This window comes from Prenolepis imparis, unplaced genomic scaffold (assembly GCF_030444845.1).
Source record: "Prenolepis imparis isolate NDT839.2.m4 unplaced genomic scaffold, iyPreImpa1.0 SCAF_14, whole genome shotgun sequence".
In the NCBI taxonomy this organism is placed as follows: domain Eukaryota; kingdom Metazoa; phylum Arthropoda; class Insecta; order Hymenoptera; family Formicidae; genus Prenolepis; species Prenolepis imparis.
Genome location: NW_028141172.1, coordinates 7,560,746 through 7,582,053, shown reverse-complemented (window position 1 = coordinate 7,582,053; position 21,308 = coordinate 7,560,746). Strand labels below are relative to the sequence as shown.

Genomic DNA, 21,308 nt, shown 5'->3' with positions numbered 1-21,308 from the left:
TTATAAATGTCCGAAAAATATGTTATGCAAAGAAGCTATTCGACGAAAATTAATTCAAATATATATATGATTTATAAATTAATGAAAGTCGATTATTCTCCTCAAATTCAACTGTGATTGGTCAATTTCTTACGTTTACGACCTTACGACTCTATTGTAAACTAGGCTTTAACGCTGGGTCCACAATAGGTGATTTAAGCCCTAAGCCTTAAGAAATTGACCAATCACAGTCGAGTTTTCTCCTCATACTTGACTGCGATTGATCAATTTCTTAAGGCTTAGGGCTTAAATCACCTATTGTGGACCCAGCGTAAGGCCCGTTCTACAATACGTCGTATGTCGCGGTCGGATGTCGAACATAAGCGATAGTCCAATGAGAAAATTTCGTTTTCGAAAAAGAAATTTCCTCATTGAGCCGGGTCTACATTGGTCGTAGAATCGTAGATCGTAAGAAAATTGACCAACCACAGTCGATTATTTCAAAAATAATTAACTGTGGTTGGTCAAATTTCTTACGATCTACGATTCTACGACCAATGTAGATCCGGCTTTGAACCATCGCTTACGTTCCGACATCCGACTGCGACATACGATGTATTATCGAACGGGCCTAAGGCTGGATCTACAATGGTCTATCAAGCCGTGACGGATGTCGGAACGTAACGCTGGGTCCACAATAGCTGATTTAAGCCCTAAGCCTTAAGAAATTGACCAATCACAGTCGAGTTTTCTCCTCATACTTGACTGCGATTGATCAATTTCTTAAGGCTTAGGGGTTAAATCACCTATTGTGGATCCAGCGTAAGCGATGGTCCAATGAGAAAATTTCGAGAAATTTCCTCATTGGACCATCGCTTACGTTCCGACATCCGTCACGGCTTGATAGACCATTGTAGATCCAGCCTAAAGCCGGGTCTACATTGGTCGTAGAATTGTGGGGGTTCATGTATTTTAGTTTACCTATTCCACTAGCCGCCGATTTACTACTACTAGACACCGGGCAGATTAATATACTCCGTTGGTCGTTTTTGGTATGTAAAAATATATTGTATAACAATCTATCTTACTAACTATGGTATCAGTCTTTGGTATAATACTACGTCTGCTTCAGACAACGGTACGTGAGAGAATGTGTGGTATATATTTAGGGATATAGGGACGAAGTGTATAATGGCGCTGGTGCGTTCGTGAATTTGTCCGTCCACGTTTTTGTCCAAATGGAAAGGCGCCACAATCACTCCCCCTTTAGTGACTCCGTTCATGGAGTCGCGAATTTAATTTTTCGTACAGGATGTTCTCTCTCTATTTCAGCTGGCGGAAGTTCTGGGAGGGGATTGTCCTCAGGTAGTTGTTGGTTTTCCCCAGCCTTCTCAATGAACGCCGGCTTCAGTCTGTCGATGTTGATCTCGGTTGGTAGGCCCTTGTAGTCGATCCTGTACAAAAAATCAGTCAGTCTTTTGATTATAGGGAAAGGTCCTTCGTATGGCTGTTCCAAAGATCTAGTCGCTCGGTCGACCCTGACGAAGACGTGTGTACAGTCTTCCAGCTCTTTGTGGACGAAAGCTCTCTGTCTGATGTGATGTGCTGCGGGCTTTGGTCTCACTCGCCGCATTAGCTCGCGAAGTTTTTGCAGGAACATGTCCGGGCATCCCATAGATTCCTCGGCTGTGAAATATTCGCCGGGTACTGGTAGTGTTTTTCCGTAGACCATCTCTGCTGCTGATGCCTTAATGTCGTCCTTGTAGCTGTTTCGCAGTCCCAAAAGTACCATGGGAAGTACACTCGTCCAATCCATGGTGCCGTGGCACATGATTGCCGCTTTAAGTGATCGATGCCATCGCTCGATCATTCCATTTGCCTGCGGGTGGTACGCTGTTGTCCGGATTCCCCGATTGCCTATTAATTTGGCCATTGCTTCAAATAACGCTGACTCGAACTGTGCTCCTCTGTCGGTTGTAATTATGCCAGGTGTTCCGAACCGTGCGATCCATGTTAAAAAATGTGTCTGTTACGGTGTTCGCTGACGTGTCCGCTATTGGTGTAGCTTCTGGCCATCTTGTCGTCCTGTCGATCATGGTCAAACAGTATCTCATCCCTTTAGAATTTGGTAGCGGTCCTACTATGTCTAAATGTACATGCTGGAATCTGTCGTCTGGGACTGGAATTTGCTCTGGTATTCTGTGGTTGTGCCTGTGGACTTTTGACCTTTGACACTGTAAGCATGTCTTGGCCCAGTTAGCGATATCTTTTTGCATACCTGGCCAGACGAATCTTTGTGCGATTGTCTTTTTTGTTGCTCTTCCGCTTGGGTGTGACAGGTTATGTGTTGTCAAAAATTCGCTTCCGTACTACTTTTGGTACGTATATCCGGATCTCCTTGTCGACACTGCAGTATACGGTTTTGTTTTCGCCGTCTAAGCGTAATGGTTTTAGTGACAGTGATGTCTCAGTCTCCAATAAAGCTCTGAGTTCCTCGTCTTTCTGCTGTTCCTCGTGGAGTTCGTTTGTTGTGACAATAATTGATAGGTTGACTGCTTCTACTCGTGACAATGCATCTGCGACCTGATTTTTATGTCCTGCAATATAAATAATATTAGTAGTGATTTGGCTTATAAAGTCTAATTGTCTCCTTTGTCGTTCGGAGGCTTTATCAGAAGCTTGTGAGAACGCGTATTGTAATGGTTTGTGGTCCGTTAGTACAACTACGTTTCGTCCTTCTGCCATGTGTCGGAAGAATTTTAATGCAGAGTAAATTGCTAGGAGTTCTCTATCGTATGTACTATAGTTCTGCTGTGCCTCTGATAACTTCTTAGAAAAGAATCCCAAAGGCTTGTATTCTCCTTCTTGATGCTGCTCCAACACCGCTCCCATAGCTACGTTTGAAGCGTCAGTTCTGAGTAGGAGTTTGGCGTTTCGTCGTGGATGAACTAATAAGGTCGTCTCTGCTAAGCGTCTTTTACTTTCGTCGAAAGCTTCCTCTGCTTGTATGGTCCACTCTATTGGCCGCTTGTCGCGTTTCTTCGCTCCTATCAGGTACTTATTTAATGGTGTTAGAATGGTTGCTGCGTTTTCGATGAATCTGTGGTAGAAGTTGATCATCCCAAGATATCTTCTAAGCTCGCTTATATTGTTCGGCTTCTTGAAGTCAATGACGGCTTTTACTCTGTCGCTCGTCGGGCGTATTCCTTCCTTGTTTACTGTGTATCCGAGGTATTCGACCTCTCTTTCCGCAAACTTGCTTTTCGCCACGTTGATTGACAGTCCGTGTTCTTTTAAACGCCGAAATATTTGCTCGAGGTGTCTTTGGTGTTCCTCTTCGTCTTTCGATGCTACCAACAAATCGTCGATATAACCGTGGCAAAAATTGAGTCCTCGTAGCACTGCGTCTATGAATCTCTGGAAGGTCTGCGTTTCGCAACCCGAATGGCATCCTATTAAACTCGTACAATCTGAATGGCGTAGTTATCGCAGTTTTATGGCGATCTTTCTCCGCCACTGGAATCTGGAAGTATGCTTTTACGAGATCTATTTTGGAAAAAACGGTGCATCCCGCTAAGTGGTATGTGAAATCTTGTATATGAGGTAGCGGGTACTTATCTGTGACCGTTGTGCTGTTCAATTTGCGAAAGTCCCCGCAAGGTCTCCACTCTCCGTTGCTTTTACGTACTAGGTGTAACGGGCTTGCCCATTGTGATGAAGAGGGGCGGCATATTCCTTGTGCCAACATCGTCTCGAACTCTCGTTTCGCGTCTGCGTACTTCTCTGGGGGCAGTCTGCGTGGTCTCTCCGCTAATGGTGGTCCCTTGGTGACGATGTGGTGTCTCACGTCGTGTACGGTCTCTTTGAGCGCCGTAGGGCGAGTGATTTCAACGTACTTGCGTAAGAGTTCCTTGACTTTGCATCCTTCGTCTATTGTCGCGATGGTAGCCTGTTTTCCTGTAATCATCCTCGCCTTAGTACTCAGTAGCGTCTATTCGTCGACCAGTTTTCTGTTCTTTAGGTCCGGTAGGATCCCGTGGTGCGCCAAGAAGTCAGTACCTATAATTGGTTGCCGGACGTCAGCTATGATAAACTGCCATCTGAATGGTCGTCGGAGTCCTAAGTCCACTACTCGTGAGCTGCTACCGTATGTATTTATGACTGTATTATTTGCTGCAAACAATTGAAAATCTACGGGTGTGAGCTTTCCTCTCATCATCTTCTTCGGGATTACTGAGATGTCTGCTCCCGTGTCTATAAGATAAGTGATTCCGTCTTTTTTGTCCGTTATTATTAGGCGTTTATTATTTTTTATTACCCCGTCGACGACCGCCTGTACTCGCGACGGAGAGTTTAGTTTTCCACCGCTCTCGGCTTATTGAATGTGCAAGATTGTGTGCATTTAAATGCTTTGTCGCCGAATCTGTTGTGATAGTAGCAGTATTCGGCGTTATCTTCACTGTCTTGACGGTGATTTGAATGTCCGCGGTTGCTTGACCGTCCTCGGCTTCCGAAGCGTCCGCGCGATCTGCTGCGTTGCCTATATCTATCTCTTACGGAGAGTTTCTTGACTTGCTTCCTCAACTCCGCGATCTCCTGCAGGATCTTGTTGTTGTCCGTGTCTGCCTGTCCTCCGGTGATAGCCTGGATTGTTGTTGATGCCGGTTTGGTCACTTCGATCACCTTGTCCGCCGCGGCTGCCAATCTCGTTAAATCTTGGACTTCGGATACCGCCAGGATGGCACGGACGTTTTCTGGAAGTTGCTCCAAGAATATAGACTTTAAAATTTCGTCCGTTACCTGATCTGGTGCCAAATTGTGTAGACGTTGTAAAAAGGTGGAGGGTTTCTGGTCTCCTAATTCATGTGAGCCTAGAAGTTTCCTGATCTTCGTTGTGCTTGTCTCTCCCAGTGTCGAGCATATGCGGTCCTTCAAGGTTTGATATCTGTCTCGCTCGGGGGGGTTGGTAATCAAGTCAGCCACGAAGGGAAGGACGGATTGATCGGCATTGAGTATTATATAACGAAATTTTGATTCGTCACCTGTTATCCGATGTAACACAAAAGCTGATTCAGTTTGTGCGAACCATAGTGTCGGGTTGTCTCTCCAAAATGGTGGTAAGCGTATTCCCAGTGAGAAGGCTAATGTCAATTCGATATCAAAACGACGTCAATGTCCTCGATATCATGTCAACGGGTGCTTTACATCTAACAGAGATTGAAATTGTCGACTTTTCGATATATAATGGAAATGATAAATTATAAGTAGAAAACAGTTTATTTCTATCTAAAATCTAACAAATGCTTTTTTTGAGCTTGTAATTTTTGATTTTTATTTAAAATCAAAATGAGGTCAAAATATTGAAATTTTCGATTATTACTTTTTGCGTGATAAGTTGCTGTATCGACAACAGCGCCAGCAGTGCATCACGTGACGTCATCTGACGGGCGATTGTCGAGCCGCTCGACTCGAGCGTTATCACGCGCCGTCTTGGGCCATTATTGCCTAATGACGAGAACGTTTCACGTGTGCGATTCGAAGAGTGTATAATTCTGTACAGACTTTTCTTCGTTTGACTCTGTCTATATAATTATATCTGTGTTTGTGTGCACTTCTGTGACGGAAATTATTTAACAGAGAAGACAGAATTATACAAAATTTTGCATAATTGGCCATCATCATCATTTCCCTCATAATGGATCATACGGAACGCCCTGTAAGTATACTTATACATGAGAAAGATGTTGACTTTTCCTAATAACTCAATCTAAAGGAAGTAATCAAAGACAAAAGTTCAATATATTTCTTATTTTTTATTATTGCAATCTCGTTTGGGCAAATTTAGGAACATATTCTTACAGGTTAGGAAATAATAGTTTATTTATGAATAATGAATTATTTATAAATAATGAAAATTAATAATTGAGTGTATAGTTATTTCTTAAACTATAAGAATATATTTCTAAATTTAATCAAACGATTCCCAAACAATTGCAATAATAAAAAAATAAGAAATATTAAATTTGTCTGCTAAGAAGTATATAGAGATTTGTAGACCATTCTTTCACTATGAACAATCGCAGAGTGAATGAAAAATAGATTTTAGAGCAGCGTTGAAATGGTAAGTAGTAAACTATATTAGGATAATGCTAAAATATAAAATATGAATGAGAATATATGCAAATATATGTTGCAGTGCATAAACAGATTAAAGATTACATGCTTGAAATCATTTGCTGACAGTAAATCTTTCTGATAAAAATATTTTCATGGTATTAAATCCCTTAAGCTCTTCATTGAAATTTGAAAAACATTAACTTTTAATTGGTTTTATATTCCTTATATTTCAGTCCTCTTAACACCACTGGCAATTTTAACATATGTATATATCTATGCAATTTGGTCTTGTTATAGTTGTGCAATGACTTTTCTTCCTATTTACTATAATTGAAACAAAACATTTTTTACTTATGATCCTAGTATATAATGGACTGTAACGTTTTTCAGATTGATAAGAAAGCGTTGAAGCGTAAGCTCAACCGACAGCTTAAAAAAACTGAAGCTCATAAAATTAAATTAGAGAATTATTTACGAATACTCAACCAGCCATATCCTTATAATAGTGATGACAGCATGTCTTTAGAGGATGAAAATGTCAGCGAGATAAATAATTCTGATAATGAGTTTCGACAGAATAATAGTAATGAAGATGAAGATAGAAATGATGATGATGATGAGGACGACGGCGACGACGACGACGACGACGACGACGACGACGACGACGACGACGACGACGACGACGACGACGACGACGTCGTCGTCGTCCTTGCATTTGCTGATGATCACGAACGAGGTTTATATATTCGCGAAACAATTCGACAGTGGGCTTTAAAAGGAGGAGGTTTGTCAATGATAAAATTAGATGCTCTTCTAGCTCGATTTCATCCTATTTTTCCTGAGGTACCACTTAGTTATAAGACTCTTCTGGCAACTCCAAAACGTTTAGATGTGATTGAGTTTGAAGATAATACCCAAATGTGGTATAAAAGTATCCGAGCTAATTTAGATAGCATGAATCTTGGAGAATATTTACAAAGATTTAATAAAATAACCATCGACATCAATGTAGATGGGCTGCCTCTCTCAAAGAGCTCCAAGCAAAAATTTTGGCCAATTTTAGGCAAACTAGTTGGAAGCAATAATGAGCCATTTATTATTGCAGTGCATCATGGCAACAGTAATCCTAAGCCTGATGAATTTCTCATGAATTTTGTTTTAGAAATTCTATATCTGTCAGAAAATGGGTACATTTATGATGGCCAAGTATATCAATTTGTTGTGAGGCATTACATTTGCGATGCTCCTGCTAGGGCCTTTATGAAGGGTATCGTTGAACATGGTGGATATTACGCTTGTGAGAAATGTACTGTGGTTGGTGAATGGATTCAGAATAGGATGATATATTTAGAGCTAGATCAAGTTTTGAGAACTGATGAATCATTCACGAATAGAGAACAGCCATCTCATCATTGAGCTGAATCTCTTCTTGAAATCATTCCAACAGGCATGGTCACTCAGTTTCGATTGGATGTGCTTCATCTTGTTCACTTTGGAGTGTTTAAAAGATTATTGCTTGCATGGATAAAATGGAATGGTCCTTGGAAGCTACATCACACGGCAGTAGATGCAATCACAGTTGCCCTGAAAATCATTGAAAGTTCATGTCCCTCAGATTTTAACAGAAAGCCAAGAGAATTTAATTTGGCACATTATAAGGCTACAGAATTTCGTAGAATTCTTTTGTATGATGGAATTGTTATTTTCAAAGATAATGTACTCAACAATGTGTACAAACATTTTCTTCTTTTGCACTGTGGCTTGTATATTCTTAGCAGCCCTGTTCTAGTGCAGACCCATCTTGCTTATGCAGACGAACTGCTTAAACTATTTATCACGCATTCTGCAGTTATATTTGGTGACAAATTTGTCGTCTATAATGTTCATTCCCTGTGCCATTTAGTGCAAGAGTGTATTGAACATGGGAATGTGGAATCCTTCAGCGCATATCCCTTTGAGAACAAATTGAAATCCATTAAATCACTTTTGCAATCCGGCCATAAACCATTGCATCAAGTAGCGTACAGAGATCATGAAAGAAACCACAATGTTGAGATTGTTCTAGAGGATAACTATCATATCAAGCTTAGCATGAAGCACTTTTTGCTTGAAGATAATGTTCAAGGCTCACAATTTAGATGCGTATCTGTTAATGGTGTTGTGCTGAAAGTCAACAAAAGGGATTCTTGTTTTAGAACCAAAGCAGGTGAAGTTGTATGCCTCCAAAATATAATTCTGCAAGATAGACAAGTGATTTTAGTGGGATTTTTGTTTCAAAATTATGGTGATATATGTGAATATCCTCTGCGCTCTTCAATCCTGGGTATTGTTCAAGTATCAAACTTGGAAAAGCGAAGAGTTTTCTTTCATCTTGAACAAGTTGAGGCTAAATGCTGGCTTATACCAGATGGAAATTCATATGTCTGTGTGCCTTTGCTTCACACAGTGCCAATGTTTCTATAACCTTTATTCCCAACAACGCTCTGTTTCCATCATTATCTATCTAAATGTGTAATTATTTACATTAACATATATATATACAAGTCACAGTGGTGGTGAATTATTGTTGAGCTCTTTTATGTTATTGTTAATCACATTTTTGATAATATCTTCTTTATTTTTTCAGTTTGTCGTGTTTAAGTTTCTAAACCAAGAAGATTCTGATAATGAATTCTATGATGTTGGCTTGGCTCAATGGTTGGAGACCGAAATTGATGCAAACATGAAAACCAAAATAAAATGGCCTAGTGACTCTAAGGTAGCTGGGGATTTTGTCCGTAAAGAGAAGCCAGCCCATCTATCCTGGTCATTATCAGATATTCTGGTGAAGAGATTTTATGGTAAGCTTTCATTTTTAAAGATTCTCATGTCATAATAAAGTTGATTTATTGTGAAATTAAAACACTTGTGGGGGCTTCATTAAGCTACTTAGAATTGCTTAAGAAGAGTATTTAATTTACTATTTCAATAATATTTCTCTTTGAACGAATGAATGAACTTCTAATGTTATGTAGTATGGTTTTCCTTGAGTATGTTATTAATCATAACTTGTTTTTTTTGTGGCCTATGTATTTGTCCAGAATTAGATATTATATATTCACATTGTTTCCATGTATTTACATTTTTAGTGTTTTCAGATACGTACATCAATGCAGCTGAGGCATGCAAACAATTTCTTTGCGACTCCAATTATGAAAGTTCTAAGGAGATGGGACGGGGACACAGAATTAAGAGAAAATCTAATCGCCTTGACAGTTCTTCAGAAGAAGAACAAAATCAAGCAAATCAAGCAAATGTGAAATGTGGCAGTAATTCTAAAATTCCTTCTCCGCCTTGTTTAAAACTAAGCATAACTTCAGGGTCTTCAAAACGTGAGAATCTCAAAAGAAATGCTTCACCTAGAATTGAAATTGTTGACTTTAAAAAAGCCAAGAAAGCGAACAATATTCTTCAGCACCTAAGGAGGAGTAATGGTTCATCCAGATCATCTATCCAAAATGAATTTCTGGAGAAATTAAAGAACAAATCTGGCAGTGAAGTCCAAACAGTTGTTGAGCCAAAAACATTGAAAGAATCCAGTAAAATGAAACAAAAGGCAATCCAATCCACTTTACTGACGGAGGCATTGCAAAGAGAGACACTGAAAGAAAATCGTGAAAAGAAATTAAAAGAAGCAACCCAAACATTTGTATCGTCTCATTCTAACACTACTGAAACTCGGAATTCATCCACATCTTCCAATAAAGAGGGAAGGATTGATGCAAATTCACCAGCTTCATCTACTGATACTGCACAGTACATTTCTTTGAAAAATTACTGTAATATGAAGGAAATACCGAAATCAAATCTGTGTTCTCCATCTGCTACTAGTACGAATCTTTCTTCTCCGGACAGTTGTGATTTCGTATCAAATTCATCACATGAAGGAAATATCGAAATTCATGATATTGTAGAAGAAAATGTATCAGAAGACAGCAATATTTCTCAGATTTCAAATAGAGCAGTGGAGAGTAAGTATAATTTTTCATTTTAAACATTATGTCTTGTTGATGTTGTTAATAAATGACTATGATCTAATTTTCAATGATTTCTAAAGCAATGCCATTTTTGTTTAAAAGGATTTGATGTGGAAAGTCAAGTGAGTCTGTCCTCCCTCAAAAAAGAGGTGAGAGAAGTTAGCAATAAACTAGACATTGTAATTATGAATCAGGAACGACTCAATCGATTTATAATGCCTACTGAGAAAGTAGTAAAGAGACCAAGCAAACTTCCTCCTCTTCCCATAAAGACCGAGAGAGAATTGACTGAAATGGAGCAGTTTCTGTCCGAAGAAAACAATCTGTCTGCCACTGTGAGTATGCATATTTATAATGTTTAAAATAAAATAAATTGGTAAATAAAATAATTGTAGAGACTTGTTCAAAATAAAAATAAATAAATTAGAAAAATGGCATTTGCAAGCCAGCGTAAAACTTTGGACGCGTATCCCAGTGAAAACAGCCGAGTCAAAATGAATGTCAATATGACGTCAAAACCGTCGTTTATCATCACTTTCTCTCTGGAATACAAGCAAAATTCAGTATTATTTATGTGTAAATTGGGGTGTAAACATATTTTAATTCATCGATTAATTGTGATTTCGTAGCCATTTTTCACTGGTTCAACAGATGCCAATGAATCTGTGGAGAAAAATAATATTCCAAAAAGTCCGTCAATATTGTCCAGACCAAGGAAGAGACTTGCATTTTATCCAATTTATAATAAAAAATAAATGCGATGTAAAGCTGACCGAGTAAAGGGCCGGGATTGCTGGGAATGCAGAGAAGTAATTAAATATTAAATATTAAATATTAACAGTATAGTTATTTAAGATATGAATAAATAAAAAAATGTAAATAAATAAATATAAATATAAATTAAAAAAATTAATATAAATAAATAAATATAAATATAAATAAATAAATATAAATATTCTCATAAATAAGTAATTCATGATATTTGATTTTTAGTATTATAAGAATTTGTCTTCATCAAAAGAAGAAATACATAAACGGAAAAATTTGATCTCTCGACATCGACACAAATATGAGCGACCAAATACACCAGAAGGTTTAATATTTTATTTTATTATCACTTTTTTATGTTTTATATATATATATATATATATATATATATATAATAAATATAATCTTTTTAAAGGTTTTTGGGATCCAGAATTTCCCGAGACATTAGCATGACAGAATAGTCAAACAAACGTCAAAATCACTATCATGGTATGGGACGTTATATAGTCATATTTCCATCATTTTGCTATCATTTTGATCACTCATTTTGACATCATACTCCTCATCAATTTGATGTCACTTTGACATTATTTTGACTAGGTTGTTTTCACTGGGTACTTTTATTCTAATTATAATATAATGCTAATAATGCATTAAAATTTCGACGCAAAAGTAACGTGAATATTTTAAGCTTTTTTGGGTTCTCTTCAACTTAATAAATAAATCTAATCTTTAGAACTTAATTTAATTAATTTTTTTTAGAGTTTAATAATACTTTTCATTGTATATATTTGTCAAAAACTTTAGACTTATTAAGTCTTCTTTATTTGTGCAAATTTATATATTCCATTATGATCACTTTCTAATAATAATTTTGTTTTTGTTTTTTTATTTCTTTGGTCATTCTATGAATTTGGTTGTAAAATCCCAAACAACATTACGTCTAAAACGGGACATAAGATATCTTTATTAAGACGTTTTTTTAAACATTTTATGATATAATGTCTTAAATATGTCTTATGTCCCACTTTTAGACGTAATGTTGTCTGGGATGGTTCAAAAATTATGTGTTGCAGTGTGCTTACATGTCACGGTACGTGAATCTGGAGAAAGTTAAAGCTTCAACATTTAGAATTCTGAGGAATGTTGTGACTAATTCTTTGGCTAAACAGTTTAGTTTTCAAGGATCTGGTACTAAACGAGCTTTTCGAAGTTTGAAACTTTATTCTGTAGTTGAAGGTAATCTGCTATTTATTATTAATTTTTATTTTTATTTTTATTTAGCATGAACTGGTTTTTTATAATAATTGGTCAGAAAAATGTGAAATTTTCAAAATTTTATTTCGATTCTCAAAATTATATTTTGCTTTTGCATTTCATACTCAGAATATTATACTTTTTCAGGTGCATTTGTGTCAAAAGAAGAAAAATTTAATCTAACTTTAGTGGAATCAGCAACTAGCCTGTGGCTAGTAAATGCTGCATGGCGCAAACAGGAAGATGGCTCTTCACAGAGATCTAAAAGTCACACATCACAAGAAGAATGTTCTATGTCAAGCCATCGCTCTTCGAAAAGCCAAAGATTGAAAGCGGACTCTAACTTAAGTCGTCGCTCTCCCAAGAAATGTCACAGGCCCAAAGAGAAATCTCGATCAAGCTCACTCTTTCTAAGAAAAAAATCTTAGTAGGCTTTGCTGTATTAATAAGTCGCATACCAAAACAAAAATTTAGTTTTATTTTGGTTTTCAAAATTTTATTTTAGTATTATTTTTTTTTAAATTCTATTTTATTTAGTTTTAAAATTTTATGTTGCTGTTGCGTCTCATATCTAGAATATATCTAGAATTATACTTTTTTATTTGTGTCCAAAGAAGAAAATTTTAAATAATGTAAATCTATATACTACTATCTGTTAATCTATCACTCTATAACTGCAATGATTATGTTTAAGAATTATTTATCTTTATTCTTTTTGTTGGCAATTATGTACCCTTCAGGGCTGATTAACATCGGTTAACTTTAACCTTGATTTAAATTATATCTTCATCTTTTTGTCATGTACTTATCTGAAAGAGACAAAGATATAATTTAAACTGAGGTTAAAATTAACTGATTTTGATGAAATCGCCTCAGAGTTATTGTAACTTAACGTTTCTACAGCCTTATTGATTTAATGTTAATGTAAGTGTATGACTTAGATTAATCCATAGTTATATAAGCATAACTTGTAAAATTTGTTATTAAGTTGTGGCTTTGGCTGTTAAATACTGACATTTTTTTATTTTTTAACATAAGTCTGACAAAACATTTGATTTATTTGTAATAATGTGTATTGCTATTTTTGTATCTTTAGTTTTATGATATTTAAGCATTTTTGTTGGAATGAGCCAAAGTCTAAATAATAAATGTACAGTCTAAATAATGTAAAAATTCTGTCAAAATTAATGGCGATCGACGATCGATGTCGAAATCACATCCCAGTGAGCAATAAGTTATAAAAAAGAGTTCTTAAAGTACTCAGGTTTAAGAGTTGGACATCCAACAATACTATCTAGATGATAACATAATGATATCAATAAGTCCTCTAATGCGTCGATTTTAGAGGAAAAAAAGACAGCACATAAAGGACATCTAAAAGAATACTACAATCTGACTTCTTATAAATGTCATGAAAATGTTACCATTAAGAATTTCTTTATAGAATTATTTTAGACATATTTTATTATATAAAAAATACTCAATAATATATATATATAAATTTTTTTTTATTACAAATGTATAAAATGTTTACAAACAAATCTATACAAACTTAAGAACATTTGAGTAATCCAAAAATAATTTTTTGTTTACATATAAAATTAAAGTAATATTAAAGTTTATTTTTATAATATATATAATATTTTATAATTATTTTAATATAATTTTTTTATTATAATATATATATTTTAATATATATATATTTAATATTTTTCTTATACATATCAGATGTAATAAATTGCCATATTGCACACGTAAAATATAAAACGAAAAACAAAATTGCTATACTATATGCTGCATACAAAAAATAAAATTATAAATGACAATAAAACAGAAAATTTCAATTTTTTAATTTATCAGAACTAGTAAGTAAAAAAACCAAATCGAAATGAAACAAAAATATTAATACTACTTCCAAATACTTATTCATTTCTTCTTTTCATGTCGTTTTATATTTTGATTTATGCGATCTCCAGCATGCTGTAGCCAGTTTTTAATTGCATTTTGGATGGAATGAGAAGAAGTATTTTTTCCACCAATACTGATGATTACTTCTATAATTAATTTTTAATAAAAATTACCAAATTATTAAAATTATAAATTCCTTAACATATATTTACTATTTTCTAAAATAATATTCCGAATATATTATACTTAAAAATTATTAATTAAAAAATATAAGAGTATAAATGTTTCCTAAAAAAATTAAATAAACTAATTCTTTAACATTAAAAGTATGGAGTAAAAATTAATAAAATAATTTAACTGAAAATAATAATCTCCGTATATAATACACAAACACAGTGACTATTATAGATTAAAATATTTTGGAGAATTTGCAACAGAAATATGTTATAACTGTTTTTTTTAAACATTTTATAAGATTACAGTACTTTATTAGATTACACAAAAAGTGACATAATCTGCGTAATACATTCATAACGGCTCGTATTCAGAACACGCTTATAAAGATGTTAGTGCGCTTTTTTGTCATTCTATCTTTATCATTTAGTAAACAAAACAAGGATAGAACGACAAAAAAGCTAACATATTTATAAGCGCGTTCTGAATACGAGCCGTTATGTATGTATATACGCAGATTATGTCACTTTGTGTAATCTAATAGTGTTGTTTGTAATCTTATAAAATGTTGATAACAATGTATATAATTACACGATTATCAGTTGATGTGATTGCATTGCTACAAAATAGATAAATTCTACGCCAATGCTATACACTGGTTTTACATTACGTGTTCTGTCAAAAACGCGAATTTTCTGAAGATCACTACAGTAAATTTCTTAGGTGCCAGTCTTGAAAAGTCAGGTGTCAATCGCCATTAGTGTATCATTCTCTGTGTGTGTGTGTGTATGTGTATAATTCTGACATATAAGTATGAGAAAATAAAATACCTATAATGACGTCAACAAATTTCATGCATCTCGTTTCAATGGTATTTTTTTGTCCTGTCCACGAGAGTTTGTAAGCTAACTCATCAGTTAGAGTATGTTTTAATGCGTTCCTTACGTGTTGTTCCGCATTTTTTCCTCCTATAGTTTTTATTAATTTTTTCTGTAAAAAGATTTAATTTAATTATTATACATATATTTTTGTTTTTTTAAATTTAATTGATAGAGTACTTACATATTGCAGTAAAGATACGGAGTCTTGTGTTATCAATTTATTGAATTCCTTTAATGCTTCAAGAGTTCCAATTGGTAAATTCAAATTTATTGTATTTTCTTGTGAAGAATTTGTGTGTACATCTAACAACAATAACAGGATTCTACATATATGTGATATATTATATTTCTTTTAAAATAATAACTTTTCTGTTACGTACCATCATACTATATATACTATAATAATTGCTTTCTTATTACGCTACCATCTTACTAATTCTTCATAAGTATATTATTGTTGATATTTAAATATGTGATTAAAAGCTAATACTGATGATTTTTAATAACGTAAAGAAAAAAGCAATACAAATTTGATAACTCAGGGCACTATTATGAGTGCTCTGATCTATGAAAAATGCATATTATTTAGCTTCCCTCTTTATGTTATTTATTATATTATTAGCTTTTATTCAATTCCTTATTTTATATCAACAATTACATATACTTATGAAGAAATAGTAGGACGGTAGTATGACAAGAAAGCAATTTATATTTCTTTTATAACTATCACACTATTATTTCTTCATAAGTACATATATAATTATTAATTTAAAATAAGAAAATGAATGAAAGCTAATAAATAATAAATAATATAAAGAGAATAGTTCATAGCATTTGTAATTGTGCTATGAGTTATCAAATTCTTATGACTTTTTCTTTAAGGTATTTTTCTATATTGCAGCTGTATATGTTACCAGAGAAGTTGGGTTATGTCTGCAAGAAGCACATTGCAATCATAAAAATTCGTTTTTATTGTAAAGTCTGTATAAACATCCTAAATATTATCCGATCCTGAGGATGTTAAAACAGCATAGACTTTGAATTAAAAAAAACTTTATAATTGCAACGTGTTTTTTACAGACATAACCCAACTTCTTTGGTTGGATATAGAGGCAACAGAACAAATAACAATAAAATATATATTTTATGTGCTCAAATATATATTTAATATTTATAATTTAAGAAAGAAAGATTTTACCTTAAAAACATTAATATCGAAGAACGTAAATGCTCTATATCTATATCTCATTGAAATCCAACTCAGAGCTCCAGAGCACGCAGTACGCACGTATGTGGCTTATTACGCATTATATGTACGGCGTTCGTAAATAGCACGCTTGCTAGAGACTCTAGAGACATCTATGAAGAGACATCATAAAGAACTCTTCTGAAAGAGATCTTACAAAAAGATAACTTACTGATATCATTTCTAAGAAAAATTAATTAAGTCTCTAAAAAGTCCTCTTAAAGAGCTCATCCTCTCAATAATGCCACAGATTAATAGACAGATAGCCAAAGACCTGGATGAAGGCGAGACCGGCATTTCTCACTGATTTCAGCGCCATATCGTAGTAGTGGCCAATGCAGTAACTACTAACTACATTCCCAAGAAATAAGTCATTTTCGAAGTCAAAAGTCGCGTCGTTAATACGACGGTAATAGTAGTAATTGTGGGATCCCAGGTTCAAAACTTGGGATGGCATAATTTTTTTTTGTTTTTTATTATTTTATATGTATATGTTATATGTATTATTTATTACGTAGACATAAATATTCGGCATATATTTATTGTTTTTTAGATACGCATATATCTTCTTATATATTTAAAATGTATAAAATAATCATAATATAAATAAAATATTTTTACAGAGAAATATTTTTAGAAATATTTTTACTTTTTAAAAATTTATACATTTTTTAAATTTTCTTAAATAATCTAATAATGTTAGAATACACACTTTTCATAACTTACGGAAAACATTCGGATTAAAAATTTAAAAAATGTATGAATTTTTAAAAAATTAAAATATTTCTAAAAATATTTCTCTGTAAAAATATTTTATTTATATTATGATTATTTTATACATTTTAAATATATAAGAAGATATATGCGTATCTAAAAAACAATAAATATATGCCGAATATTTATGTCTACGTAATAAATAATACATATAACATATACATAAAAAATAATAAAAAACAAAAAAAAGTTATGTCATCCCAAGTTTTGAACCTTGGATCGATCCCCACAGTTACTACTCTCGTGTTCTCCCGCTGCGCCAGCGGTACTAATCAAAACTGTGTCTTTCTTTAGGCCTTATAACAAACATGAAAATTTCTCTAAATATCCAATATAAAAAAAAAAAAATATTACTTACAAGGCGCATTGGACGAAAAGCTCGAACACGGATCAACTTAAATTCAATACAGATTCACTATAAAAAAGGAGATCAAAATCGGTAAAGAGTCAACCGCGATCTCTCCTTGAAAGTATTGTTAAAAAGTTACAGAATAGGGGTGCAGGGGCGAAGTCTTTTGGTAAAGTTAACGGAGTTTAGCACGGACTCGAACCAGGGGCAAAGTCTTTTGGTAAAGTTAACGGAGTTTAGCACGGACTCGAACCAGGGGCAAAGTGTGTCGGTAAGGGGCAAAGTCTGTCGCACGGAAATGTCGGTCTTGCCTTTTTCAGACCTTTGGCTATCTGTCTATTAATCTGTGATAATGCTCACTGGGATCGATTTGATGTGATTTCGACGTCGAAAACATCTCAAACGGGGGGGTCAGAATACACTCGAATCGATGTGAATTTCGATGTGAATTCGATATCGTCATTTCGAGGTTGATTCGAGGTCGAATTGATGCATCATTTCTCACTGGATTGTCTGGGCGGCGTCGATGTTTGCGGGTCTTGGTCCTTCTCCGAAGTTATTCATAGCTTCTGAGTAAGGGGGCCGGTTGTCGATTGGTTTTTCTTCGACGGACGTCGTGCTCTCGTGTTGCTTTCTTCGGCTACTTTTGTCGGCGAATAATTCGCCGGCATATCTCTCTTTTTAAAATTTTTGCTCGCCACGTGGCGTAAAGCGGGAAAAAAGGACGCTAACACACGTCGATGGTCACCAATGTGGGGGTTCATGTATTTTAGTTTACCTATTCCACTAGCCGCCGATTTACTACTACTAGACACCGGGCAGATTAATATCCCAGTGAGCATTATTGAGAGGAAGAGCTCTTTAAGAGAACTTTCTGAAAACTTCATTAATTTTTCTCAAAAATGATATTAGTAAGTTATCTTTTTGTAAGATATCTTTCAAAAGAGCTCTTTAAGAGAACTTTTGAAGACCTTATTAATTTCTCTTAAAAATGATATCAGTAAGTTATCTTTTTGTAAGATATCTTTCAGAAGAGCTCTTTATGTTGTCTATTCATAGATGTCTGTAGAGTCTCTAGCAAGCGTGCTATTTTACGAACGCCGCACATGGGCAAGTCACATATATACGTGTGTGAACTGCGTGCTCTGAGTTGAATTTCAAGGAGATAGCATTTACGTTCTTCGATACTAACGTTTAATCTTTCTTTCTTAAATTATAAATATTATTAAATATGTATTTGAGCATAAAATAGAGATTATATATTTTCATATACAGGGTGTCCGGTAATAGTCGCATCAACGTGTGCAGGTAGAGCTAGTTAAACTGAGTAGAAAAGTCCTCTACCATTTTGCGATATTCTCAATAATAAGAGAGAAATAAATTAAAGAAAATCAGCCAATTCGCGCGATGATAAGCGTGCGGCGAGAAGAGACAGCCCACTCGGGGGTCCAGAGTTAGCGCTACTCGTATGGAGTTACTGTCTTTTGTAAAGCGCTCCACCCCGCTTCATCGCGCGCTTAGCAACCGTGTAACATTATACTGTTTCTTTTCGCCGCATGCTTAGTAACGACATAAAACTGGGCTGTCTCTTCTCGCCGTCGTCACGCGAATTGGCCGATCTTTATTAATTAATATCTCTCTTATTATTGAGAATATCGCAAAATGGTAGAGGACTTTTCTACTCTGTTTAACTAGCTCTACCTGCACACGACGGTTGATGCGACTATTACCGGATACCCTGTATATTTTTGTTATTTGTTCTATGTTGCCTCTATATCCAATCAAAGAAGTTGGGTTATGTCTGCAAAAAGCACGTTGCAATCATAAAGTTTTTTTTATTCAAAGTCTATGGGCATTTTGAAATCTGTTTTAATTTTAATAAAATGTTATAAAAGAAATGTATACTAAGATTTATATTTTTTTTAAATATAAAAATATGTAAAAATATAATACTACAAATAGCAATTCTTAACGGTAACCTTTTTTTGATATTTAAAAGAAGTCAGATTGTGGAATTCTTTTAGATGTCGTTTATGTGCGATGTCTTTCTTTCCTCTAAAATCGACGCATTGGAGGACTTATTAATATTACTCATAATATTATCATTTTGATGGAGTTATCGGAAGTCCGACTCTTAAACTTGAGTACTTTATGAATTTCTTTTGATAACATATTGCTCACTGGGATACTCCGTTGGTCGTTTTTGGTATGTAAAAATATATTGTATAACAATCTATCTTACAACTAACAATGACTACGTTTACACGGCCCGATTTAAGCCGAAGTTTTAACATCGATGTTATAACTACCGACGGTAGATGCCGTGTAAACGCTCTTTTATGACGAAGTTATTACATCGATGTAGTAACTCAAAGTCATTTAATGAAGAGGCTTAGGGTTATTACATCGACGTAAAAAGGAGCTCCGTGAACTTGGCCCCCCAATTTTGACTTTTTGAGTTTTTTTTTTTTTTAATCGTTTGTAAGTCGTTTGTAGGTGATTGTTAGATTAATTAAAACGTTTGTTAGATTAGCCTCGCGCTGCAAAATAAAAAATAAAATTGACCGTAAAGTTAGCCCCCGGTTTTTTATTTTGATCCTATTTCAGTTTTGCAGAGGCTGAATCGATGCGGAATCGTTTGTTGGTCACGAATATGCTAATTAAAACGTTTGTTAGATCGTCGTTTCTTAAATAAAAGCAAAAAACGATATTTGATAATTTTCTAGGGAAATAACCGTGAAGTTAGCCCTTCGTCGAGCTCTATCGGAATAATGTTTGGTGTCATTTTAATCGCAAAAATCTCAATAATCCATTAAAATTATTTTCAAATCGATAAATTGCGAATTATACAAATTTTATTTTCTCTAGTAACATGTCATATGATATGAAAGATTATAGATAAAGGGAGCCTCGCGAGAGAGACTTCGGAACTCTTTGATGATACGTCATCTCGCTCGCTCTTTATTCGTTCTCGCTCTGCCTTCGACGACATCGAGAACCTTTCCTTATCTACAATAAATTCACGAATGTAAATATCTTTTAAATAAAAACTAAAACTTTTAATTTGCATTTTATCGGTTTAAAAATAATTTTAATGGATTAATGAAATTTTAGCGATTAAAATGACACCAAACACGACATAAATCGGATAATTTTTAATTAAATATGTAATTTGAATTACTTGTTCAGTGAAAAATTATCCAATTTATGTTATAATTGATGTCATTTTAATCGCTAAAATCTTATTAATCTAATAAAATTACATTCAAAAATATCAAATAGAAAATATAAAAAATGTAATACAAACAAAAGCCATTTGTCACATAAATAAAACAAACCAGAAAAGTAAAATAAGTAATATTAAACCTCGGGAGAGATTTCAATGCTTGTTTACGAGATATGAAAGAAGAAAAGAAGAAAAAGAGAAAGAGAGAGAGAGAGAGAAATTTGGCTTTTAAATTTGTTACATTTCCTATATGTCATTTCCATAATAATGTGTATAATAATATATATATAATATCTGAAATGACGTGGAAAATGTGTGTATATATATATTATAAATTTAAGAGCTAAATTTTTCTTTTTAAAAAATACTGTGAATAAATGTTTTTATTATTTGAAAAGAAACATCGTCATTTCGAAATATATACATGTACGATATATTTAAATAATTATATATATATATATATATATAAATATTTCGTATATACTCGTATATACATATATATACTCTAAAATAATTTTTTTTTAAATTGCATTTCTCGTGTTACTATACACATGTATTATTTTATTATCTCTTACAATTAGATTTAGTTACTATTTCTCACTTCGGCCGCAAT

The 21,308-nt window shown here is 34.0% G+C and overlaps 2 protein-coding genes, 1 long non-coding RNA gene and 1 pseudogene across 6 annotated transcripts; 1 reads left to right on the top strand and 3 right to left on the bottom strand.

The window, feature by feature from the left end:
- Positions 1-1,258: 1,258 nt before the first annotated feature.
- LOC145945609 (uncharacterized) lies at positions 1,259-1,810 on the bottom strand. Its single transcript, XM_083054665.1, has one exon. It carries the CDS (start codon positions 1,808-1,810, stop codon positions 1,259-1,261), a length of 552 nt encoding a protein of 183 aa, XP_082910791.1.
- Positions 1,811-4,332: 2,522 nt separating this feature from the next.
- LOC145945608 (uncharacterized) lies at positions 4,333-5,673 on the bottom strand. Its single transcript, XM_083054664.1, has 2 exons — positions 5,634-5,673; positions 4,333-5,120 (listed from the first exon to the last, which is right to left on the bottom strand). Exons 1-2 carry the CDS (start codon positions 5,671-5,673, stop codon positions 4,333-4,335), a joined length of 828 nt encoding a protein of 275 aa, XP_082910790.1.
- On the top strand, positions 5,142-12,637 carry LOC145945427 (uncharacterized; annotated as a pseudogene). The gene is made up of 7 exons (XR_014426849.1): positions 5,142-5,695; positions 6,487-8,517; positions 8,723-8,936; positions 9,234-10,106; positions 10,215-10,447; positions 11,957-12,119; positions 12,285-12,637. The product of XR_014426849.1 is annotated as an uncharacterized LOC145945427 (transcript).
- Positions 12,638-13,851: 1,214 nt separating this feature from the next.
- LOC145945432 (uncharacterized) lies at positions 13,852-17,725 on the bottom strand. 3 transcript variants are annotated; one of them, XR_014426852.1, is made up of 6 exons: positions 17,479-17,724; positions 16,519-16,697; positions 16,299-16,487; positions 15,282-15,403; positions 15,050-15,209; positions 13,852-14,191 (listed from the first exon to the last, which is right to left on the bottom strand). It is a non-coding gene; the product is annotated as an uncharacterized LOC145945432 (long non-coding RNA). The 3 variants fall into 3 exon arrangements; XR_014426851.1 differs by having other exon boundaries at positions 13,853-14,191; positions 16,299-16,459; positions 17,479-17,723; XR_014426850.1 differs by having other exon boundaries at positions 16,299-16,697; positions 17,479-17,725.
- Between the last annotated feature and the right edge of the window lie 3,583 nt (positions 17,726-21,308).